This window comes from Propithecus coquereli, unplaced genomic scaffold, assembly GCF_000956105.1.
Source record: "Propithecus coquereli isolate 6110/MARCELLA unplaced genomic scaffold, Pcoq_1.0 Scaffold7, whole genome shotgun sequence".
Lineage (NCBI taxonomy): Eukaryota > Metazoa > Chordata > Mammalia > Primates > Indriidae > Propithecus > Propithecus coquereli.
In genome coordinates, this window is record NW_012153062.1 from 13,764,627 (window position 1) to 13,791,166 (window position 26,540).

Here is a 26,540-nt window from a genome sequence, read left to right on the forward strand (position 1 = left end):
AGAACAAACAGTCATTCCTCGTTATCTGTGGGGGATTGGTTCCAGGATGCACGAAGACACTAAAATCCATGAATGCTCAAGTCCCTCATATAATATGGCATAGTATTTGCATATAATCTGTGCACATCCTCCCATATGCTTTAAATCTTCTCTAGATTACTTATAATATCTAATACAATGTAAATGCTATCTAGATAGTTATACTATATTTTTTATTTGTATTATTTTTAATGTATTTTTATTATTTTTTAATATTTTTGATCTGAGGTTGGCTGAATATACAGATGCAGAACCCATGGTTATGGAGATCCAACTGTACTTCTTCATTGGGTTTATTAATCAGTCTCAGTCCTACACCATCATTATTCTGTATCTCATCAATAAAAAGATGGCTTTCTGGACTTTCATCGGAATCGGCTACTGGTAAGTGGCTTATATGTCATTACAAATTCTCCAACATGATCCAGTCTGTTACTAGATACTCTCTGACAGTGAGCAGTTATCATAGAATTCACCGCTTTTGGGAGGATTTTCATTTTCTCTCTGTCAACGGAAAAAAAGACCAAACTCTGTAAAGTAATTTTAAAGAGATTTACTCTGAGCCAAATTTGAGGACCATGACCCAGAGCCACGCCCAAGAGGCCTTGAGCAAGTGGACTCGCTGAGGTTGGGTTACAGTTTGGTTTTATACATTTCAGGGAGACAGGGGTTACAGGTGAAGTCATAAATCAATACGTGGGAGGCATACATTGGTTTGGCCCGAAAAGGTGGGCCATCTCGAAAGGGGGCTTACAGGTTATAGGTGGGTTAAAAGATTCTTTGGCCTGTAATTTGTTAAAGACATGAAGCTTTGTGTAAAGGCTTGGAATGTTTCAACATAAGGAGCTCTTTATCAGAGATAAGCCACTGGATATAGATTTGTTGTGTAAATTGAGGACCTGCAGGTTTGTCTTGCATACCCTTAGGCCTGTTAATGGATTATAAAGGATGTCACCAAGAAGGGAGGGGGGCATGATAAGGCATGTCTGACCTCCTTCCTCCTGGCAGGCAATTTAGTTTTAGGATATTCCTTTGGCCACGAGGGGGTCCGTTTAGTCAGCCGGTGGGGGGGTGAGCCTTAAAATTTTATTTTAGTTCACATCTCTATTTTTGATTTCCTGTTTCCCATAACCCCTTTATTCCTCTTTCATTGTTTATTTCCTTGTTTTGGTGAAACACATACTCTAGCAGCTTTTGAGAAAGAACGTATGATAGGTAAATATTTTGAAATTTTATATGTCTGAAAAATTTTATTCTGCTTTCCTACTTGATTGATAATTTGGCAGAATATTAAATGGAAATCACATACCTTTAGAATTTCAAACAAATTGTTTAATTATCTTTGAGCTTCAGCTGTTGCTATTGGGAAATCTGATGACATTCTGATCATTGATTCTTTGTGACTTTTTTTTCCTCTCTGGGAACTTTTAGGACCTATTCATTGCCTTTTCATTCTGAAAACTCACATCCTTCAGTCCTGGAGCCGTTATAATTACTTAATTATCTCTTATCCTTTGCACTACTCTGCTTTACTTGTAAGCAGAGTATGAATTACTTGATCTTTTTCTTCCTGTCTGTACTACTTTTCCAATTTACTTATCTTTCTTTTTGTCTTTTACTCTACATCCCTCAATGTTATCTTGTGTTGATTTTTTTTCATTTCTGCTATTTACTTTCTTTTTTCCACGAATTCTTTTTATCCCCCATCCCACCCCTTTAATTGCACCCCGTTGTGACTTCATATTCTCTTATCTTTCTGGGGATATTACTAGAATTTTTTGAAATGTTCTTGCTGTCTGTTTCCTCCATATTCCTTGTTGTTCTTTGGGCCTCTTCCTTCTATGTTATCGGATTTTCTTGGTTGTTGTCTATGATTAAAAGTAAAAATAAAAAGAGAGGAAGCTCGGAGTGGATGGCTGGTGCTGTTGACTTTGAATTCATTATACGGTTCGTCCAGAAAACCCCTGAGGTCAGTGTCTTTGGTTAGCCTCTTGAGTTAATCAGATTGTGATCAGCCTAGTGAAGGTTTCGGTTTTCGGTAGGCACAAAGTCTTTTATTTCCCGTTTTAGGTGTCTTACCCAAACATTCGCCAGAGAATTTACCCTCTCCCTAGAAGTAAACCTCCCAACTTCAGTCTGGGAGGAAGAAGGGCAGCTGCCCAGAGACCTGCAGGTGGAGAAACATCTAGCGATATAACTGCTTCTCAAGCAGCCTTCACCGAATCCCCTTTATTTTCGATTTACCTCTCATACATATGCTTTCCAGCCTCCAACATTTTGTTGCTGTCATCTCCTTGGTTTAGGTTTTTACTGAAATTTAAATATGGGAGTAAGCGTAATTAGATGCTTGTCATCTTAACTCCGAATTGACATCCGTGTAAGTTTGGCCACTCCAACCGTGTTGCTCAATAATCCTTTCCAAAGACACCCTACTTCTCCATTTTGGGACGACTCCACCTTCAGACTCCACCAGCAGAGAACCAACCACAACACAGAGCCGAAGTGAGGAGCACTGAGTCCGGGAGATAATGAGCGGGGGAGACGACGTGTGTTCGACTCCACCGCCCGCCCCCCGGCCCGCCCCTTCCCCCGCCCCCAGCCGCCTGACTGCCCGAGCCTCTCACGGCCGCCGCCGATCACCCGCCGTGCGGCAGGCCCGGCTCGTCTAGCGGGAAGAGCTGGCTCCCGCAGCGTGGTGACCCTCTGGCTGGCATGTCCCAGCCGCAGCTCGGACGCCGACGCCCCCTCGCCCGCCAGCCGTGCGGCGCCCCCGGGCTGGCTCTGCTGGCGCTGCTGACGCTGCCGCTCGCGGCCGGGGCCGACTGCCCGTGTCCGGAGCCCGAGCTCTGCCGCCCGATCCGCCACCGCCCCGACTTCGAGGTCAGCACCTCTCCCTGCTCCCCCGGATCGGGGTCTCAAGGTCCGCAGAGAAGTTAAGAATAGAACAGACCCCTAACGAGAGAAAGGTGGTGTAAGTGCTGAAACTACTCGTTGACGGCCTTCCTGTCTAAGGATTTTCTTCTGTTCATAGATGAGGAAACTCGCTCAGAGGTTGAGTAACTCCTAGGTCTCACAGAGGGAAGTGCCTGCCTTGGCAGGCAAGTGTTCTAACCCAGATCCGAGCCAAAGGCGAGTTCCTTTGGTTTCCCTGCTCTGCCTCTCTGGAGGCACCCTGGGTGTGAAAAACAAAGAAGATAGACTAGTCCATTTCTTGGTTTCCAAGACAATGAGGATTTGGTTTGAAAGAATCTTAGGCACTCCAACAGTACACTGGAAGGCAGAATGTTTTGCTTACCTTTACTTTTCTATACCTACTAGCCCTTTCCTTTATGTTACCTCAAAACCACCTCGGAAGGGTGGTAAAAATAGATTTTTCAGAAAATTTTCCTTTTACTCACCTAACAATATATAAGGCTTCTGGCAACTTTAATCAAACACCCTTTTGGAAGCAATATTAAAACCACTTGGCTGCCTCGAGTTTGATGACTGTAGCAGGAATTGGAAGGTATCAGGGAGGTCCAAAGGCTTAGTCCAAAGAACAGTTCTTTTGTAGAAATAGGAATGATTCCTAGTTCTTAATCTGGTCCATCAGTTTTGAGGCAGGGACATATAAATGACAATTAAAAAGTACATTATACATGGCTTAGGAGAAATAAAAGTGGTGAAAGTGTTTATGGAGAACCTGCCTAGTGTGGAAATGAACATCTTGTTAGAACTTTATACAAATTAAAATAATGGTGTTTATTTGAGGAAAGAACAATTTATGAATTGGCATCACTTAAACCAGAAGGGGTTCAGAAATGTCTGCTTTAGCAGAATGAGCAGTGTGGGCTTTTATAGGTTGAACATGGAGGCAAAGTAAAATAATTACTTGATTGGCTATGGGGGTAGGTTTTTGCCTTGCTTAGATATGACCTGGTGGAGAGTCCCTAGTTAGAGATTAGTTGGCAGTTTTGAATAGATTAAGCTTAAGTTTAGATTCACTGTTTACGTCATTTACTTAAGTAGGAATCCAAGGAACTGGAGCTGTTTCAGCTTAATGGACATCCAATTACATTTTTTAAACAATCCGAAAGATTCAATGGTACCCAATACCTAATGGATTAGTCAGCATTTGTGGGCATTTTGAAAACAAATTATACAAAGAAGCAAAATTATGCTCATTTGTATGTTCATGGTGTAGAGAAAATAAAAAATCTCAGGACCACCCACCCAACTCGTTATGCAAAAGGAAGGCCAAGCCTGGAGCTGAGTCATGCTACACCCCCTTCCAAAGGAATAGCTGCTACTATCGATACATATGTTACACATCAGCCAGATCCCAGGTGGAAAGGTAAAAGGCCTCAGGCATCTACAAGTACTGCCCCCACAGATTCTGAAGGAAATTCCTTGCTGGCTTCCCATAAGCAAGGACTTGCAAATTATAACTTTGGGTCTGCAGGCTAAGTCTAGCTCCTAAAACTAAAGTCTGTTCAATTCCATGCTAATTTTTTTTTTTTTAAGAGACAGGGTATCTCTTGCAGGGTCACCCAGGCTGAAGTGCAGTGGTGTAATCACAGCTCACTGCAACCTCAAACTCTTGGGCTCAGGTGATCCTCCTGTTTCAGCCACCAGGCCTGGCTAATTTTTCTTTTTTAGAGATGAGGGTTTTGTGTGTTGCCCACACTGGTCTCAAACTCCTGGTCTCAAGCGATCCTCCTACCTTGGCCTCCCAAAGTTCTGGGATTAGAGGTGTGAGCCACTGTGCCCTGCTCATAAAACCTGAAATTTTAGCTGAGGTCACCATCATCTCTTGCTTGGATTCCTCCAACAGCTTCCCTATTCTGCCTCCAGTTTTGGCCTCTCTTTAATCCATTTCCCACTTCAGCTGAAGGGATTTTTCTAAAATGCATGCCTTCTCCTTTAAGAAAATGCTTTTATTCTCTCCCTTTCCCTCAGGATAAATAATGGAGTACCAACATCTCAACAGGGTTTACTAGGCCCTACATGATTTAACCCTGCCTGCCACACTGATTTTTCACTCTCTCCAAATTCTAGTCATTTGCTATACTAAATATTTAAATTACACAACCACCACGGTCTCTCTGCCTGCAGGCCTTGGCACTTGCCACTATTTCTTCCTGGCCCATCCTTCTCCACTTTCCAGACCTGGCTAATTACCCCTGGTACCAATTATATTGGGACTCCTATGTCTTATTCACTATTGTACTCTCAGTGCCCACCATGGTACCTGGTATATGGTGGTGTTTAATGTTATTTTGGATGGTCAGCATGATATTCTTGTTTTAAATGATGGTGCTTATCCCTTTTGTTCTGGTAGGTTTTTGTGTTTGATGTTGGACAGAAAACTTGGAAATCTTATGATTGGTCACAGATTACTACCGTGGCAATTTTTGGAAAATATGACTCAGAACTTATGTGCTATGCTCATTCAAGAGGAGCCAGAGTAGTACTTAAAGGTATGTTTTTTACCAGGTCAGTGAGTCCAGCAAATTGGTAAATTTATCTGTATTACTTGCTATAGTCCTCACTTTCCAAAAACTTACCTTTTTATGTTTATCTGTTTTTTTAGTATCCTAAAATTGATCTTAAATACTGTATAATTAATTTCATAAATAGATATTTTTAAAAAAATCACTGTATGGTTTTGAGCAAAATGTGACTTCCTAATTAGCAAGATGACCTTTACTTAGACATAGTCCACAATTTCTGCTTCTGACTTGAGAATCATTTTACTGATTATTCACAATGGTTATTTTGGAGATCAGTAAGTAATGGCTTTCTATTATTTTGGTATATTCTTTCTCCATTTGGAAAGCTTAAGTTAGGGGTGTAGTCTTCCAAAGTAATGAAATGTTTTAGACATTTTGATCTCTTTGGAATGGGTTTGTGAAGTAAATGTCATTAAACTGTGAAAAGCATATATGTACAAAAGATGTATACTTCTTCCATAGGGGATGTATCCCTAAAGGATATCATTGATCCTACTTTCAGAGCATCCTGGATAGCTCAAAAACTTGATTTAGCTAAAACACAATATATGGATGGAATTAATATAGATATAGAGCAAGAAGTGGATTGTTCATCACCTGAATATGATGCATTAACTGCTTTAGTCAAAGAAACCACAGACTCTTTCCATCGTGAAATTGAGGGATCACAGGTAAAAATTCATTTATTTTTTGGAAACCCCATATTTTCCCTATCAAAATGTATTTGTGAGGGTATGACTAATACAATTTCAGTTTTATGGAAATGGACTGGGAAAGAATTTCGGCACATACTTCCTAAAAAAATTTTCTGGAACTTTTGATGTTCTTATCTAATGAATTTTAAGGGAATAACTCTGTTCTCTATTCACATCAGAATACAACGCTGGGATTGCCCCCACCTACTTGCCTTGTAGCAGAGTTACAGATATTAGATAGGCAGTGGGGGCAGCAAGAGTACAGGAGGGCCTAATTGGCTTTCACCAGTGCAGGACAGAGACAGCTCTTGCCAAGGGTAGAGATAGTTCTGGGGAAGTATCTCACTTCCTCCACAGTCTCTGAATTACTTGCAGAGTACTCAAGGCCTGTAAAGCTCAAAGGACTAACTCCACAGAACTTGTCAGAGCTATGACAATAGGCAGTGTGCTTTCCCACTGCCATAATGAGCATGATTAGAGCAGAAGATCACAGTACCAAGCATCTTGCCAGGCAATTTATGGGTAGCAAAGGATAGTGTGGCCCCAGATCAGTGATTCTTAAACCTGGCCACATATCAAGATAACCAGGAGTATTAAAAAAATGTAAATACATGCTCTCTCTCACGTGCTGACACACACATGCACACTGAGACTCACTCCTAGAAATTATTATTCAGAAGTTTTGGGTAAGCCCAGAGTTCATAATTTTAAAAAAATTTCATAGGTGATTATGGTTAGGAACTACTAGGCTAGACAATGAGTTTTTTAAGGCAGAGAATAGCTACTTGATGTCTAACACAATATTTAAAAATTGTTTATTGAGTAAATGAGTGATATCCCTACCTTTAGAGCATTTTAAGTACTATAAACCTGTGATTTCTAAACCTGTCTCAGAATCACCTGGGAGTGCATTTTAAAATATTCCAAGACTGATTCAGTAGGTCTGGGAATAGAGCCTAGGGAGCCTTTGTATTTTTACAAAGTGTTCTAGGTGATTCTGGTACAGTTGGTCATCATAAATTTGAGAATCACTGGTAAAATAATAAGTGATGTGAAGACGTCATGACATCTCTGTGGTTTTATTCAAATAGGGAAGGTCAGTGTAGAATTCAACTTTTCAGATGAGTACAATATAGATCAAGAATAGCAAATACCAGGTATGCAGGACATCATACCCCTCTCCTCCTCACAAACTTTGGTCTCAGACACTTTTTCTTCATTCTTTAGATAGTTGTTACTAATAGGTTAGGATTGATGTATAGAATACACCCTAATTGCCAGTCCTGATTAAGCTACAGTGAAAGGGCAGGGAGGAAGAGATTGAGCAAAGACCTTGCAGTAGGAATATCTATTTCCAGGTTTGAGAGATGAGTAGAACAATTTGGGCTACTATGTCAAGTTCACGTTAGATGAATTAGAGGTACAGTTGCAAAGGCAGGCCAGATTGTGGAAGATCCAGAGTGTCAGACTGAGGAGTATGCGTTTTATTTTGTATGTAATGGCCTTACATGTGTAGAATAGTGTTTTGGGAGAGTATTCTGCGGCAGTATGTAAAACTAGAGGAGAAAGGAAGACCAGTAATGACTAACTCAACAATACAGTAATTAGAGACTGATAGTTTGGATTGGGATGATGGTATAACCCTAACAGTCAGTAAGCGTTCAACAAATATTTGTTAAATGAATTAGTTAATGGAAAAGAAGAGGCAGAACGACTGTGAGAAGACACCCAAAGGAAGATGTGAGATTAGATGTGGGGTGTGAAGGAAAAAGAGAGTCAGAAGATGGCCCAAATGTTCTTAAATTGGTAACTAGCAAAAATGACTAATATAGAGCATCTGGAGGGAGAAATGAGTTTTGGGGATAAGATGATGACATTAATTTACAGAATTGTGGTCATAGAATTAAAGAAGTAGAAATAAATGCCCTTGAAGAGTTTTTTCTACACCCTCATTTTTATACACAGGAAAACAAATTCAGATGCTTTAAGGCTGCGGTCCCCAACCCCTTGGGCTGCTTACTGGTACTGGTCCATGGCCTGTTAGGAACCAGGCCACACAGCAGGAGGTGAGCGGTGGGCCAGTGAGCGAAGTTTCATCTGTATTTACGGTCGCTCCTGCTCCCCATCACTCCCATCACTGCCTGAGCTCTGCCCCCAGTCAGATCAGTGACAGCATTAGATTCTTATAGGAATGCCAACCCTACTGTAAACCTGTGCATGCGAGGGATCTAGGTTGCACGCTTCTTATGAGAATCTAATGCCTGATGATCTGAGGTGGAGCTGAGGCAGTGATGCTAGTGCTGGTGAGCAGCTGCAAAGTCACCGCCAAACCATCACTCCCCACCAACCCCGTACCCCCTATGTCTGTGGAAAAATTGTCTTCCATGAAACTGGTCCCTGGTGCCAAAAAGGTTGGGGACTGCCGTTTTAAGTGATTTAGCAATGACATAGACCTAGTTATAACAGAGCCAAGACTAGAATCCAAGTCTTTCAGTTTCCTGTCTAGTATACTAATGCTACCTTCTCAAAAATGAGACTAATTATGACAGGAAATCCAGGTGAAAATGCTTTTAATGCACAGGAGAGAGGTAAGGACTTACAAAATGGATTTGAAATTTACTTGTTTAGATGTAGTCATTTATTTTCTTTATTACTATAATATAGCTCCCATTTTGTAACAGGAGGCAGTGATAAAGTGGGGTCCAATACATAAAAATTACACTTCATAACCCATTTTGTTGGAGAGCTATTGAGGAAAGCTTGCACTTGTTAAGCAGAGTGTCCTTTTATGTGAACACTCAGAAAATTATAGAGATAACTTTGAGAAAGTCCTGAAAAATAGTTTTGCTAGAATAAATTGGCAAAAGTACAAAAATTTTATCTACAGTATCTCAATTTTTAAGTAATTAATAAGTGTTTATTGGGTGCCTAATTAAGAAAAAACAACCTTTAATGAAGTTTTAGAACATTTGTACACCGATAAAATAAGGCTAATTAATACTTGGTTAAAGCAACAAACAGATAAACAGACTCATCCTTGTTGAAGGCTGGCTCACCATTCAAAATGAAAGCTATTCCTCAAGTTTTATTTGAATATTTCCATAAAATAAGGTCACTTAAATGATTTGTTCGACAATTTGAGTTGGTTAATATACACCTGTGGACCATAAAATAACATTATTCTCTAACTGCAATACTGGGCCAAACCTACCATGTAATGTAACTCTGAATCGGGGAGACAAACTGATAACCCAGTCAGGTTGTGCCAATAGGTGACACATTTAGCCTGCACAATATTTTTTACAACTTTTATATTTGAATTCTTTTTGTGCCTTTACTCTCTACTTGCTCAGGGGCACCACCATACTCTATTGTTGTTATACTTCTTTCAATCAGCCTAGCCTCTGAAGACTTACGCGTTTAAAACCTGTCTTCTATGTAGTTCCCTGTTCCTGGGCATTGTATGTCCAAATATATGTCCTAGTCAGCTGAATATAGGCAAAAAATATATTTCTTATAACTGCTCTACTTCTATATGTATCGAGCCCTACATTCATACACTGTAAGCAGTTCTTTTTTCTTGGGTAGTATGAGGCAAGAAAATAAATAATCAAAAAAAATCTGACATAAATATGCATATTTGATCATGTTACATAAACTGATACGTTTTTCTTCACAGGTGACCTTTGATGTAGCTTGGTCTCCAAAGAACATAGACAGAAGGTGCTATAATTATACTGGAATTGCAGATGCTTGTGACTTCCTTTTTGTGATGTCTTATGATGAACAAAGTCAGGTCTGGTCAGAATGTATTGCAGCAGCCAATGCTCCCTATAATCAGACATTAACTGGTAAGAATCCACAAAATGATCATTTATTAGTAATATTAATTCAAGAACTTCAAACATTAAGATATCTTTTATTAATAGTATTTCTAAGTTATGTGTATACTTTTTTAATTTGTAAAGCTTGCTTGAAATACATAAAAATCACTTCATTTGGAGAGCATTAAAGTTTATAAAATGTTTTAAAGTTTTGAAGTTTTCACTTAATTCCTCTAACAACCTTGTGGGATAGGTATGTTTTTATTAACCCTCTATTATAGATGAGATAAAAGACATTAAGTTCTTGTGGTTGCCCAACTATGAAGTATTACATAGTTCGGACTCAATCGGGTATTCTAATTTCAATTCCAATACTCTTGTCATGAAATCACATGAAGAAGATATTTGCTTATCTAGAATTTGACAGAATACTTTTGTTGAAATAACCAATGTTAAATAATTTAATAGCAAAGATAGTTAATGGTGTGGGTACCTACATTACATGATTAATAGGATTGGTTTTATCTTATTTATTATTAGTACCTGTGATATATTAAAAATTGTATTCCTATCAGAATTTGAGAACTTCTGACCTGTCATTCATCTGATATGGTCTTTTCATTATTATCTCTAAAGTTTGGATCGGTTTGTATCACATCAATCAACTGAATAAAAGATTGCTTGCTATCTTTTGGACTCAATCTGAAATTTTCTGAGATAGTTGGTATCAATTGAGTTGTTAATTGATTTATAAATAAAATTTTTTTTCTTTTACGTAGAGGTTAAAATCTTAGAACCTGGCCTCATTTAATCATGTCTTAATTGGATAGAATAATCTGATCATAAACATGTATTAATACTATTTAAATTAGAAAAATAACTGAATTTCATTCTGTTAAAATTACAAAGTAATTAGTTAATTCAAGGTTCCAAAATTGTGTTTCATGAAAGAGATGACAGTTGTGTTTCCTATCAATAAAAGGGTCATTATTAAATATGTTTGGGAAATGTGCATACCTCACCCCTCTTTTGGATATTTAATAGTGCACAATAACATTAAAGACTCTGAAAAGCAATAAACTTATTTAAATCAACATTCTAGATAATCTAGGAGTATCTCTTGTTGGAAAAACATGTTTTGCAGCATTGGGAAGGAAAAGGACTGATAGTATCAAGAATTTGTTCATTTTTCTCATTGTTCCCTCCAACTAGATTATGTACAACAGAATGGTGGTGGGGGAGGGTTTCTTATCCCCAGCTATCATTCATACTTATAGAATATTTGTAAAACATGGAACACTTGTGATTTCTATAAGAAATTCTGAGACTATCTCTGCCAGAAAGTTTAAGATTTATAGAACTTTCTTGAAACTTTAGAATCTAGAATATCAACTATATCATGTCTTAGCAATTAATAGATATAACTAGCATGCTTTCCTGAAATGTGTCATTTCTCCTAGATATAGATTTTGTGAATTTTTTGTTTCAGTATGATCTTAGTTGTTTTGAATGTTTTCTCTTATTCAAAAAGAAATGGTTTAGAAAGCAAGATATGGAAGTTATAGTTATTAAGGGATGAGTTTTATAATATATTAGAGAAACACTATTATTATTTTGCATAAATGTACCTTATTTTTACTAACTTAGACTCTGAGTGGTTGCATAGTTTGTATGAACACATTAACAGATACATGAAGAGAAAAAAATATGGTTTTTCTGCCCTTATTTGACTAGGATATAATGACTACATCAAGATGGGCATTAATCCTAAGAAACTTGTAATGGGTGTTCCCTGGTATGGTTATGATTATACATGCCTGAATCTATCTCAGGTAAGAACAGGTCATTTGTTATGTAATTTTTCTTTTGTATTATATTTTTTAGAGCTTCTTTTGTTTTCATTAGGAACATGTAAAATTTATTTAGAATTTCTGAAATACAGTTTGAGATTAAAAATTATTTATTTTAAATTATTTAATCCCATGAAAGCTTCTGATTATCATACATTTTTATTTAATAATGAGATTTATTTTAACTTCTATTCATTATAATCAGGTTATCTATTTATAGCATATATTTTATTTATAACAAATAGTTTTTGATTATTTTTCTGATTTGACTCTTAAGTGCTTAATTGATAATCTGTAACATGAACATTTCTGCATTTCTAGGATCATGTTTGTACTATTGCAAAAGTCCCTTTCCGGGGCGCTCCTTGTAGTGATGCCGCAGGACATCAAGTGCCCTATAAAATGATCATGAAGCAAATGAATAGTTCTATTTCTGGAAACCAATGGGATAAAGATCAACAGGCTCCTTACTATAATTATAAAGTAAGACTTTTTATAAGTTATGAACATTCATTCTATTATTTTCATAATTGTATATTTTAATAATTAGGTATTAAGAATTTCTGTCAGTTTTCTTAGAAGGGCATAACATACAGACTGCTATTTACATGAATGAACTTGTCTTTGAATCTGTGTAATCAGGAACTTTAGTTCCCTGGTGAGCAATTTGAATTTTGCTAATAGTGCAACTGCTTTACTTGGGCCAACTTGTCATTTTAGTGATGCCAAAAAACATGCATATCACAAACATGGTTTCCTTAATAGTTGACAATTGTGATAACTGTTGTTTTTCAAAGGGCTTTGGGCCAAAATAGGTTACCACCTCTGAAAGCCTCCACGTCAAAGTAGCCTGAAGATTCTGATAAGACTCTTACATAGGAAGGAATGAGGCTGAGAACAGGAGATGTGTCATCATCAATTTTACAATGGAAAAACTGTATCGTTTCAAATTTATTTCATAATTAAAACAAATTATAAGTAATGTTAGAAATTAGAGACAAACATATTATGTATAGGAAACCTGAAGAAATAGAGTAAATGATTAGCAATCCTGTTAGGTAGTGTTTAGTAAATAGGAATTGCTGTACCAAAGTGGCAAGGAAAAGTTATATTTTTCTTAATTTACCTTTAGCATAATAAAGCCTCTTTCACACCTCAAAAGTCTAAGTACAAATCATATTTGAATTTACCGTGGATTATATTACTTTAAAAGAAATCCTAAAATGACATGATGTAAGTTAATTCCAGCAAGAGTTTATATTCTTGACCATTACATCAGACCATTGTCTGATAACCATTTATAAAAAAATGACTGCAAACACACTATATGTATTAAATTATAACTGATATACATGCATATCCCTGTATATCAATTATATGGAAAGGTTTAGCATAGAGCTTTCTAAACTTTAGAATCAAAATTATATATCTATTAGTGAAACTAGGATGTATTGTAATCTTATCTTCCCTAAACAGTATTTAGGAATACTCTGTCCTGGGAACCGTTAATATTTTGCACACCATTACCCATGTGTGCAAAATATTCACACATGTGCTATGGGCCAATATATCAAGAAAACACTGTATGTCGTATGTCCCTCTTAGAGATTTATAATGTACAACATTATATTAAAGGACTTGAGAAGTGCTGCAATACTTAGAGCTGTTTGTTTAAAAGAACCTTGTTTCACAGCACTCTTAAACCTATGCAGGGGAACAATGTTGCATGGATATAGTTTGGTAAAAGATACGGTAACCAATTATATATACAGGTATACATTGGAGTTGTTGCAGGTTTGGTTTCAGAGTACTACAATAAAGCAAATATTGCAATAAAGCAAATTGCATGAATTTTTTGGTTTCCCAGCACGTACAAAACTTATATTTATACTATACTGTAATCTATTAAGTGTGCAATAGCATTATGTCTAAAAAATTGTACATACCTTAATTTAAAAATACTTTATTGCTAAAAAATACTATCATTGGAGCCTTCGGCAAGTCATAATCTGTTCACTGGTAGAGGGTTTTGCCTTGACATCCATTGATGGTTGCTGACTGATCAGGGTGGTGGTTGCTGAACACTGGGGTGACTGTGGCAATTTCTTAAATAAGACAACAATGAAGTTTGCTGCATCAATTGACTTTCCTTTTACAATAGATTTCTCTGTAGCATGTGATGCTGTTTGATAACATTTTACCCACAGTAGAACTTCTCTCAAAATTGGAGTCAATACTCTGAAACCCTGCTGCTTCTTTATCAACTAAGGTTATGGAATGTTACACCCTTTACTGTCATTTGAACAAGTGTTCACAGCATCTTCACCAGGAGTAGATTCCATCTCAAGAAACTGCTTTCTTTGCTCATCCATAAGAAGCAACTCTTCATCTGTTTAAGTTTTATCATGAGATTGCAGTAATTTAGTCGCAGCTTCAGGCTTTACCTCTAATTCTAGTTCTCTTGCTATTTCCACCACTTCTGCAGTGACTTCCTCCACTGAAGTCTTGAACCCCTCAAAGTCATTCATGAGGGTTGGAATCAATTTCTTCCAAATTCCTGTTAATGTTGATATTTTGACCTCCTCCCATGAATCACGAATATTCTTAATGGCATCTAGAATGGTGAATCCTTTTTTTTTTATTTCAGCATATTATGGGGGTACAAATGCTCAGGTTACGTATGTTGTCCTTGCCCCCCCTCCCCTATCCTTTCTAAGTTTTCAGTTTACTTTGTCCAGATCCATCAGAGTAACTGTTATCTATGGTAGCTACAGCTTTATGAAATATATTTCTCAAATATTAGACTTGGAAGTCTAATATATTTCTCAAATTTAGACTTGAAAGTCTAAATTACTCCCTGATCTGTTGGGTGCAGAATGTATGTTGTGTTAGGCATGAAAACAATATTCATTTCCTTGTACTGCTCCATCACAGTCTTTGGATGACCAGGTACATTGTCACTGAGCAGTAATATTTTGAAAGGAGTCTTTTTTTCTAAACAGGTCTCAATAGTGGGTTTAAAATATTCAGTAAACCATGCTATAAACAAACATGCTGTCATCCAGGCTTTGTTGTTCCATTTGTAGAACATGGGCAGAGTTGATTTAATGTAATAAGGACCCTAGGATTTTTGGAATGGTAAATGAGCATTGGCTTCAACTTAAAGTCACCAGCTGCATTAGCCCTTAATAAAGAGAGTTAACCTGTCCTTTGAAGCTTTAAACCCAGGCATTGACTTCTCTCTAGCTAGGAAAGTTGTGGTTCATGGTGGCATCTTCTTCCAATAGAAGGCAATTTTGTCCACATTGAAAATTTGTTTAGTGTAGTTTATCAACTGTCTTAGCTAGATCTTCTGGATAACTTGCTGCAGCTTCTACATCAGCACTTGCTGCTTCACCTTGCACTTTTATGTTATGGAAATGGCTTCTTTTTTTTTTTTTATTTCAGGATATTATGGGGATACAAAGATTTTGGTTACATGTTATGACTTTGCCTTACCCAAGCCAGGATTTGAGGCATACCCTTCCCCCATACAGTGCTCACTGCATCCATTAGTTGTGAGTTTACTTCCCCACCCCCTAATGCATATTACTACCATGTGAATACCTTAGTGTTGATCAGTTAGTGCCAATTTGATGGAGAGTATATATGGTGCTTATTCTTCCATTCTTGTGATACCTCACTTTGGAGGATGGGCTCAAGCTCTATCCAGGAAAATATAAGAGGTGCTAGATCACTGTCATTTCTTATTATTGAGTAGTATTCCATTGTATACATATACCATATTTTATTAATCCACTCATGGATTGATGGGCACTTGGGTTGTTTCCACATCCTTGCAATAGTGAATTGTGCTGCCATAAACATTCGAGTGCAGATGTCTTTATTATAGAATGTCTTTTGTTCCTTTGGGTAGATGCCTAGTAGTGCTATTGCTGGATCAAATGGTATTTCTATTTTTAGCTCTCTGAGGTATCTCCAAATTATTTTCCACAGGGGTTGTACTAATTTGCAGTCCCACCAGCAGTGTAAGAGTGTTCCTATCTCTCCACATCCTTGCCAGCGTTTGTTGTTTGGGGACTTTTTTTTTTTTTTAATATTGTGTTTGTATATATATATTTTTTTTTTTGAGACAGAGTCTCACTCTATTGTCCAGGCTAGAGTGCCGTGGTGTCAGCCCAGCTCACAGCAACCTCAAACTCCTGGGCTCAAGCAATCCTTCTGCCTCAGCCTCCCAAGTAGCTGGGACTACAGGCATGTGCCGTCATGCCTGGCTAATTTTTTATATATATTTTTAAGCTGTCCAATTAATTTCTTTCTATTTTTAGTAGAGACGGGGTCTCGCTGTTGCTCAGGCTGGTCTCGAACTCCTGAGCTCAAAGGATCCACCTGCCTCGGTCTCCCAGAGTGCTAGGATTACAGGCGTGAGCCATGGCACCCAGCGTTTGGGGACTTTTTGATAAAGGCCATTCTCACTGGGGTTAGGTGATATCTCATTGTGGTTTTGATTTGCATTTCCCTAACAATTAGAGATGTTGAGCATTTTTTTATATGTTTGCTGGCCATTATTTTGTCTTTTTTAAAAAGGTTTCTGTTCATGTCCTTTGCCCATTTATTGATGGGGGTGTTTGATTCTTTCTTGTTGATTTTTTTGAGTTCTACATAGATTCTTGTTATCAGCCCTTTATTGATGTATAGAAAGCAAATATTTTCTCCCATTCTGTAGGCTGTCTATTTGCTCTAATGATAGTTTCCTTGGCTGTGCAGAAGCTTTTTAATTTGATCAGGTCCCATTTGTTTATTGTTGTTGCTGCTGTAATTGCTTTGGGGTCTTCTTCATAAATTCTTTGCCTAGGCCGATATCTGAAAGAGTCTTCTCTACATTTTCTTCTAGGATTCTTAAGGTTTCATGCCTTAGGTTTAAGTCTGTTATCCATCGTGAATTTTGTAAGAGGTAAGAGGTGGGGATCCAGTTTCAATCTTCTGCATGTAGTTATCCAGTTTCCCAGCATCATTTATTGAAAATAGATTCTTTTCCCCAGTGTATATTTTTGTCTGCTTTGTCAAAGATTAGATGACAATATGCAGATGGTTTCATTTCTGGGTTCTCAATCCTGTTCCAGAGGTACATATCTTTGTTCTTGTGCCAGTACCATGCTGTTTTGGTTACTATAGCCTTGTAGCAAAGCTTGAAGTCTGGTAGACTGATACCTCCCCGTTTGTTCTTTTTGCTTAAGATTGCTTTGGCTATACGAGGTCTTCTGTGGTTCCATACAAAATGTAGAATTATTTTTTCTAGATCTGTAAAGAATGATGATGGTGCTTTGATAAGGATTGCATTAATTCTGTAGATCACTTTGGGTAGTAGGGACATTTTAACAATGTTGATTCTGCCAATCCATGAGCAAGTTGGATTTTTCCATCTGTTTACATCTTCTACAATTTCTTAGTGTTTCTTAGTTCTCCCTGTATATGTCTCTCACCTCTTTCGTTAAACATGTTTCTAGATATTTAATTTTCTTTGAAGCTATTGTAAAAGGTGGTACATTTTTTATTTGATTTTTGGCTTTACTGTTATTGGTGTACATGAATGCCTCTGATTTTTATGCATCGATTTTGTATCCTGAGATTTTACTGAATTCATTTATCAATTCCAGGAGTCTCTTGGTTGAATTCTTGGGGTTTTTAAATATAATATCATTGGCAAAAATGAGAGTTTGATTTCTTCTGCCCCCATTTAGATGCCCTTAATTCCCCTCTCTTGTCTAATTGCTCTAGCAAGGACTTCCAGCACTATGTTGAATAGAAGTGGAGATAGTGGGCAACCTTGTCTGATTCCAGATCTAAGCGGGAATGCTTTCAATTTTTCCCCATTCAGTATGATATTGGCTGTAGGTTTTTTATATATGGCCTTAATAATTTTAAGGTATGTTCCATCTATGCCTATTTTGTTAAGAGATTTTATCATAAATGTGTGCTTGATTTTGTCAAATGCTTTTTCTATATCTGTTGAGAGAAACGTATGGTCTTTGTTCTTGCTTTTATTTATGTGGTTAATTGCACTTATAGATTTGTGTATGTTGAACCAACCTTGCATCTCTGGGATAAAGCCCACCTGGTCATGGTGAATTATTTTTTGATGTGCTGTTGGATTCGATTTGCTAAAATTTAGTTGAGGATTTTTGCATGTATATTCATGAGGGATATTGGTCTGTGGTTTTTTTTGTTGTTGTTGTGTCCTTTCGTGGCTTTCGTATTAAAGTGATACTGGCTTCATAGAATGAGTTGGGGAGGATACCATCTTTCTCAAAGTTGTGGAATAATTTCTGTAATATAAGTATGAGTTCTTCTTTGTATGTTTGCTAAAATTTGAATGTGAACCCATCTGGTCTGGGACTTTTCCTTGTTGGAAAGTTTTTAATTGCTGCTCCAATTTTTGTGCTTGATATTGGTCTGTTCAGGATTCTGTTTCCTCCTGGTTGGGGAGGAAAGGTTGTATATTTCCAAGAATTTGTCCATTTCCTTCACATTATGTAGTTTTGGGGCATATAGGTTTTTATAGTATTCAAAGATAATATTTTGTATTCCCATGGTGTCTGTTGTGACCTCTCCTTTTTCATTTCTAATTGAGTTTATTAGAGTCCTTTCCCTTCTAGTTCTTTTCAGTCTAGCAAGAGGGCTGTCAATTTTGTTTATCTTTTTGAAAAATCAGCTTTTGGTTTTATTGATCTTCTGTATAGTTCTTTTGTTCTCAATTTCATTTAGTTCTGCTCTGATCTTATGTTATTTCTTTTCTTGTTCTAGGTTTGGAATTGATTTGCTCTTCCTTTTCCAGTTCCTTGAGACAGTTTATTAGTTTGTTGATTTTTTGACCTTTTTGTTTTTTGGATGTGAGCATTTAATGCTATTAGTTTTCCTCTCAGGAATGCTTTTGCTGTATCCCACAAATTTTGATAACTTGTGTCCCTGTTATCATTTAGTTTGAAGAATGTTTTGATTTACCTCTGTATCTCCTCCTTGACTCAACAGTCATTCAACGATAGATTGTTTAATTTCCATGACTTTGTGAAGTGGTGAATGCTTCTGTTGGAATTGAACTCTAATTTTATACCACTGTGATCTGAGAAGATACATGGTATAATTTCTATTTTTTTTTAATTTGTTGGGGTTGCATTTGTGGCCTAGTATGTGGTCAATTTTGGAGACAGTTCCATGGGCTGATGAGAAGAATGTATATTCGGCTTTATTTGGATGGAATGTTCTGTAGATGTCTGTTAGACCCTTTTGTTCTAGAGCTCTGTTTATATCGTTATTTCTTTGCTTATTTTCTGTTTGGAAGATCTGTCCAGTCAGTGGAGTGTTGAAATACCTGGCTTCTATGGTGTTACTGTTTATCATGCTATTTAGATCAAACAGGGTTTGCTTTATGTATCCGGGTGCTCCTGAGTTGGGTGCATAAATATTAAGAATTGTTAAGTCTTCTTGTTGGATTTTTCCTTTCACCATTATATAGTGGCCATCTTTGTCCTTTCTTACTTTTGCTATTTTAAAGCTTGTGTTATCTGAGATAAGTATAGCTGTCCCCACTTTCTTTTGGCTTCCATTTGCCTGGAGGATTGTTTTCTATCCCTTGACGTTGAGCCTGAAAGCATCTTTGTGAGTTGGATGCATTTCCTCTAGACAACAGAAACTTGGCTTGTGAATTTTTATCTACTCTGCCAGTCTGTGTCTCTTCAGAGGACAATTCAAGCCATTCACATTTATTGAGAGGATTAATATTTGGGGTATATTTCTGTTCATATTGTTGGGTGAATTCCTATTGTTTTGTTTCACTCCTCAAGCCATCATGGAATCCAGATTCTAGACTTTTACCTCTTGAGTGATTTTACTTTGGTGAGTGTCTATTGCACTGTTCAGTGTATACTGCAGGTCTGAATACTTCCTGTAGGGCAGGTCTGGTCTTCGCAAATTCCATCATGATTGCTTGCCTGGGAAGGTCTTTATTTCTTCCTCATAGATGAAGCTTATTTTTGCCGGGTAGAGAATTCTAGTTTGACCATTACTCTGTTTTAGCAGATTGGGGATAGGCGCCCAGTCCCTTCTGGCTTGTAAAGTTTCAGTTGAGAAGTCTGCAGTTCATCTGATAGGTTTTCCTTTGTACGTTATCTGCTGTTTTCATCTCATTGCTCAAAGGATTGCTTCTTTTGTGTTTACTTTGGTCAGCCTAATAACTACGTGATGTGGTGATTGCCTTTTCACATTGAGTCTCCTAGGAGTTCTGTGTGCTTCTTGTATCTGGATGTCTAGATTTCTGGCCAGGCCAGGCATCTTTTCCTCCAGTACTCCATGAAATAAATTTTCCAGCCCTTGTGTATTTTCTTCTTCTCTCTCCGTGATGTCTATGATTCTTATATTTGGCTTCTTTACATAATCCCACATTCCTTGTATGTTTTGTCCTTGTCTCTTGTTTCTGTGTTTTTTCTTCAACCAATTTGTTTAGCACATAGGCATTATCTTCAAGCTCTGAGATTCTTTCCTCTGTGTGATCCATTCTATTCTTGAAGCTTTCCACTGTGTTTTGTAGTTCCCTAAATGCATCTTTCATTTCCAGAATTTTTGTTTGATTTTTTGTAGTATGTCAATTTCTTTAGAGAATTTTTCATTCATTTCCTGTATTGTTCTTGTTGCTTCTTTTTGTTGGGTTTCTATTTTTCTTTTCAATTCCATTGAGTTTTCTTACAGTCCATATTCAGAATTCTTCCTCTGTCAATTTAATTGTATTGCGTAAATTGGTATCCATTGACGGGGATTGAATGTTTTCTTTTGGGGGTCACTTTTCTCTCTGATCTTTCATGTTTCTTGTGTTCTTTCACTGATTTTTTCTCATCAAGCTACTTTGTCAAGAACTGGAGTTGCTGGGGCTGGGTTTATGGCCTTATCTTCAAGTCCCCAAAGGGATGTTCCTTGACAGTGCTGGGGAGAAGCACGCTGGTCCTGTAGTGCCTTAGAGGTGTTTTAGCCAGTTGAGTTACCTCTTACCTGTTGTCTTCACCTCTTGCCAAAGGAGATTTGTGAGTTTCGACCCTTTGCTTAAGCTACCAGGTGGTGAATCACTCTTGAGTGAGTGACTCTGCTGCCCTCCAGTAGTTTGAGATGGAAGGCACTGTGTTGAGCTATGGGGTTACCTTCCCTGTTGTTGCTTGTAGTTTGTGTGGAGGAGCCAATTATCAAGGTACTCCAATGCCTTTGTGTTGGGCTCTAATCTCCTGAATGGGGTATACAAATACCCTGATCTTAGGGAAATGTCTTGTCACTCCTGAGGGTTATTTAAGCCCTGTTCCCACTTTAGGTGGGGTAAGGGAAACTGGTGCCTGCAATCCTGAGAGCATATACTTCTGTGGTTTCTTGATCTGCTGCTAGGGGAAAGGTGCTAATATGTTATTCAGGGCTCTTTCACCACACTTGCGAGGCAGCTCCTGGTGGGGGGTGTCAATTGGTGCCATTGCTGAGGACTCTGGCTAGGATTTTCCTTCCCAGTCCACAAACCCCAAAGCTGGCAGCGGCCTGGGTGCCAAGATTATGTTCTTATCAGATGACCAAAGCTAGCCCACTGGACCAAATCAACAGGTTGCCCCCTATTGCTTAGTTCCAAGGTCCCACAGATTCAGGCCAGTAGCACAGAGGAAGAGACTTTTCTCCCTTCTCCCCGCCTCCAAGGGCGCAGCCTCCACTGCTGGGCTGGGTGAGAGGTGGTGCCCAGAACCGCAATGCGCCACAGCGTTTCCTGGCTGTGGACCCCCAAAATGGTGGCTGTCCACCCGAGAGTCAGCACTGGGGGACAACTGCTCAGGGTTCAGCAGGTACTGGGTTTGGCAGGCTGTCTCAATGAGCTGCTGGCTGTCTCCACTGTTTCCCTGTCATGCCGTCTCGCTTCAGTCCAGTAGAGTGTCCTGCACTCTCTGTCCCACCCTGAGCAACTGAATCTTCGGCGGTTTCCAGGGGCAGAGCCTCCCTTTTGGCATTCACCTCCTTTGTTCTGGTCCCGCTGACCGCCGGAGGCCAGGTGCCTGTCTCCAAACTCCCTCCTGCGGACCTGGGAAGTGTTCACTCAGACCAGTCCCTCCTCTGCCCCGTGTGGACCTAGCACAGAGCACCAGGGAGTTCAAAATGTTTTCCACTATTGTCTCTTCTCCACATAACCTGTCATCCCATGCCACAACTTTGCACTGACTTCAGTCGCTTCCCTGGCTGAGTGGATGTGGAGGTCAGTGGAGGAACAGTTGTTCTCCTGTGGGTCGGATCACACTGCCCTGGCTGGCGGGTGTGGCCGTCCCACACTCTATTCCCTATTGTGTATCTCACAATCCCCAGCCTTTGTGGTCGATTCTCCAATTCATCTCTTTTTTTTCCAGCACTGCTTGTCCCACGTTGCTTCTCTGCAGATTCACGATGCTGTTCTTGGGGGAGAGTGATCCACTCGTGCGTAGCTGTCCACGTTCTTCACCTCCCACTCTGGGAGCAGAGAGCCAGGAGGTCACCACTGATCTGCTATTTTTTTCCCCTGATGGAAATGGCTTCTTTAGCTTCGTGAACCTCTGCTATCTTCATAACTTTTCTTATGCAGCTTTCTCAACCTCTCAGCCTTCATAGAATTGAAAAGAGTTAGGACCTTGCTCTGGATTAGGCTTTGGCTTAAGGGAATGTTACAGCTGATTTGATCTATCCAGACTATTAAAACTTTCTCCATATCAGCAATAAGGCTATTTCACTTTCTGAACATTTGTGTTTTCACTGTAGTAGCATTTTTAATTTTCTTCAAGAACTTTTCCTTTGTAGACATAACTTAGCTAACTTTTGGTACAAGAGGCCTAGCTTTCAGCCTATCTTGGTTTTTGACATGCCTTCCTCACTAAACTAGCTTTTGATTGAAAGTGAGAGATGTGCAACTCATCCTTTCACTTGATTACTTAGAGGTTGTTGTAGAGTTATTAACTGGCCTGATTTTAATATTGTGTCTCAGGGAATAAGGAGGCCCAAGGAGGAGGAGAGAGAGAAGGGAATGGCAAGTCTGTGGAGCAGTGAGAACACACACATTTATTGATTAAGTTTGCTGATTTATATGGGTGTGGTTCATGGTGCCCCCAAATAACTACTCCTTTCTAACTGAAATTTTGTGTCCTTTGACCAACATCTCCCATTTTCCCCACCCCCAGCCTCTGGTTACCACTGTTTTACTGTGTTTCTATGAAGGAAAACATTCTTTAAAGGTCTTAGAATTCAGGACACATTTTGGTGAAGACTGAAGGTTATTTAATGGTACTTTAGAAAACAATCTAGTTATAACTAGATTGTTCCTCATTTTATTCATTGTAAAATTCTGTAGCAACCAAAGTCAAGTTTCTGTTATTTTTGAATAGAATCATTCTACCTTCTTATGCTGTGTCAGCAATAGCAGCTCATCTTGGACTTGATATTCTGGATGGTGTATGAATCATAATGCATAAATCAATCTCATATATACTCAGTTTTTCACCCTTTGATCCTTCACTATTTTGAGATATTTGAATTTCTTAGTGATACCAAAAAGGCTCAATGTACTAGCTAGAATGATGGCAAAATTCAGAGGTATATGTTTTTGGATTTGCCCCTGAATCTTCAAAAATGTTTCGTATTTAGGTACAGGTTCTGCAATTCCCTTTTTTTTTTTTTTTTTGATACAGAGTCTCACTGTGTTGCCCAGGCTAGAGTGAGTGCCGTGGCATCATCCTAGCTCACAGCAACCTCAAACTCCTGGGCTCAAGCAATCCTTCTGCCTCGGCCTCCCGAGTAGCTGGGACTACAGGCATGCGCCACCATGCCCGGCTAATTTTTTCTATATATTTTTAGTTGTCCAATTAATTTCTTTCTAATTTTAGTAGAGACGGGGTCTCGCTATTGCTCAGGCTGGTTTCGAACTCCTGAGCTCAAACAATGCGCCCGCCTCGGCCTCCCAGAGAGCTAGGATTACAGGTGTGAGCCACCGCGCCCGGCCTGCAATTCCCTTTTAATAAATAGTGAATCACAACTGTACTAGAGCATGCATGGCTTTGTCTAGTTCTAAAAATGAATTATGCTTGTATGTAATGAGTCTACTGTATTTAAATATGCCACAGCTTATGAATTTACCAAGTGACTACTGTCTTTCAAAGTAATCATCTCAGGAGACTGTTCTAATTCCAGGAGTGCTACCATAAATATTACTGGCATTCGCTCAGAATTGCCTTTAAGAAGTTTCCCAAATGTATATAAAAATAAGTAAATTATTTTTAGTTACAATCTTTTCCCCTTTCCTGTAACCTTTTGCTTAGATCTGTTCCTTTCCTTTGTCCCTTATCTATTTGCTCATGTTTCCCCTGAGAGAGATTGTCTTAGTACTAGATAGAGGCAGGTGATGCTAGGGAGAAGAACTGTTCAGGGGGGAAGGTGAGCATAAGACCAGAATCAATTTATGGCTTTTAATCAGGTGTGTGTTAAGTCACTAATGGAGTCCAGACCTAACAGGCTTTTAGAAGCAATTCTGTAAGACCTAGAAAAGTATGAACTTTCCTCCTTCACTGCCATTACCTTTTGATTTGGCTGATTCATCATAAATAAAATCATCTGTTGAACTCCTAGCTAGGCACACTTCCAGGAACTGTAGGGAATACGAAAAAGCATGTAAGCTGGTTTTAGAGCACCAGAGCAATTAATCTCCTTAACTTCAGAATTGCCTAATGGAACATTAAAAACACACAACAAACAAATATGACCTAGAACCAACCCTGGAGAATTTTGATTCAGTAGGTTTCATGTGGTTTCAGGAAGCTGTATTTTTAAAAGCCCTGCAAGTGATTCAGATGTACATCTTGGCTGATAATCACTGGATCAGGGCAAGGAAAGAATCTTAGGACAGGAGACGGACCTTAAATAGAATATATTAGGAGGCTCATTTGTGTAATCTTTGCTGTTGTTAAAAGTGCCATAAGCAATATCTAGAAAGTACAGATGCTCCTTGACTTATGATTGGGTTGTGTCCTGATAAAACTCATCGAAAGTCAAAAACATCTTGTGTGGAAAATGCATTAAATACCTGATAAACCCATCATAACGTGTAAAAATCATAAGTTGAACCACTGTAAGTTGGGGACCGTCTATATCACATACAGAGCCATTGAATAATTGAGTGGGAAAGTATTAGGCCCTAAAATTTTTATTATTTCATTGTATCCTTTTTGAATCACTGGATTTAAGAAACTTTCCCCCCTCTTATTGTACTGAATACTTTAACTTTCCATTTTAATTTATTTGTATAGGATCCTGCTGGCCATTTTCATCAAGTATGGTATGATAATCCTCGGAGCATTTCTTTAAAGGCAGCATATATACAAAACTATGGCTTACGGGGCATTGGTATGTGGAATGCAAACTGTCTTGACTACTCTGGAGATGCTGTAGCCAAACAACAAACTGAAGAAATGTGGAATGCCTTAAAGCTAAAGCTGTGACAGGGATGAACATCTTTTGTCAGACTATTAAAATTTAGAGAAATGATCTGTATAAATACATCTAAAGAAATAAAAAATGTGTACATTTTAGTCATGTTGCTATATACTTTAGTTATTAGTATACTAAAAAAACAAAGAAATGCTTTCATTGTTCGAATTTGAAAAACACACATTTATATCTTTAGTATCCAGGAACATAAAGGCAAGAAACAAGTCAACTTACTCTATTAGCCTCTATGAGATTTTTCAACACTATAATTAGGAAAACTGCTTTCAGAATTTTATTATGCCAAATTTCCCCCATTATATTATTAATAAAATATACACTTACAAATCAATGTCGAGCTTAAAAATATGTATAATTTGAAGTGGAAATTGTTTGCTTAGAATAGATATTTAAAAACCTAGCCTTTGAGAAGCAGTTTGTGCTATACCTTTTTTTCCCACCATAAATCTTAAATTTAAAACCTGCAATTGAGTGCCTCCTCTTTAGGTTCATCAAACTGATGAAAATAATTTTTCTGCTTCCTGACTCCATGTGGTACTTGAACTAAACCTCCAGTTAGTGAAAAAAAAAAAAAAAAAATAGAGGATTAAATGTATTAACAAAATGTAACTTCTAATATTTTGAATTAATAAGTTAGAGCTACCTAATATTTTACAATTATTTTATGAGTCTTATCTGTTAAATTTTTTACAATAGGAATAACTTGGTGTTGAACTTGATTCTATTCACTATCATTTACACTTTTGGTTCTTCATTTATAGACATACAGAATTTATTTCTTGGCTAGTTTTCTTTTCATGGTTAAGTTTTTCTTTTTCTACATCTGCATTGTACTTCTAATTATCTAAAGACATTAGATAATTACATTTCCTATTTACACAATTGTTTATGACAGTAAAATCAACCATTTCCATAGTATATGTTGAATCACTATTGTCTTTTTGTTTTAAAATAAACGAATAAAAATATTTAAATTCTTAGATACTACTCTCTACTATAGCTCTGGATGCAAGTTCAATATCCCTGTTCTTTTATATTCTACATTTCTTTTAATTAAGATACAATGAACAGGCTGGGCATGGTGGCTCACGCCTGTAATCCTAGCACTCT

The 26,540-nt window shown here is 38.0% G+C and overlaps 1 protein-coding gene across 2 annotated transcripts; it reads left to right on the top strand.

Annotated features, from left to right (window-relative positions):
* The first annotated feature begins 2,671 nt into the window (after positions 1–2,671).
* On the top strand, positions 2,672–25,595 carry CTBS (chitobiase, di-N-acetyl-). Of its 2 annotated transcripts, none has more exons than XM_012661129.1 (7): positions 2,672–2,919; positions 5,360–5,514; positions 6,034–6,202; positions 9,906–10,077; positions 11,785–11,882; positions 12,222–12,383; positions 25,232–25,595. In XM_012661129.1, the coding sequence occupies exons 1-7, from the start codon at positions 2,752–2,754 to the stop codon at positions 25,421–25,423; spliced, it is 1,116 nt and encodes a 371-aa protein (XP_012516583.1). In that variant the 5' UTR covers positions 2,672–2,751; the 3' UTR covers positions 25,424–25,595. The 2 variants fall into 2 exon arrangements, with proteins under 2 accessions (XP_012516583.1, XP_012516582.1); XM_012661128.1 differs by having other exon boundaries at positions 5,360–5,498; positions 5,994–6,202.
* The last annotated feature ends 945 nt before the right edge of the window (positions 25,596–26,540 follow it).

Excerpts from the sequence above, each read along its gene's own strand:
- CTBS (XM_012661128.1), top strand. The coding sequence starts at position 2,752 with ATGTCCCAGCCGCAGCTCGGACGCCGACGCCCCCTCGCCCGCCAGCCG. Across the intron at positions 10,078-11,784 it reads CTATAATCAGACATTAACTG|GATATAATGACTACATCAAG; the intron begins GTAAGAATCCAC and ends TTATTTGACTAG. Across the intron at positions 12,384-25,231 it reads CTCCTTACTATAATTATAAA|GATCCTGCTGGCCATTTTCA; the intron begins GTAAGACTTTTT and ends TTATTTGTATAG.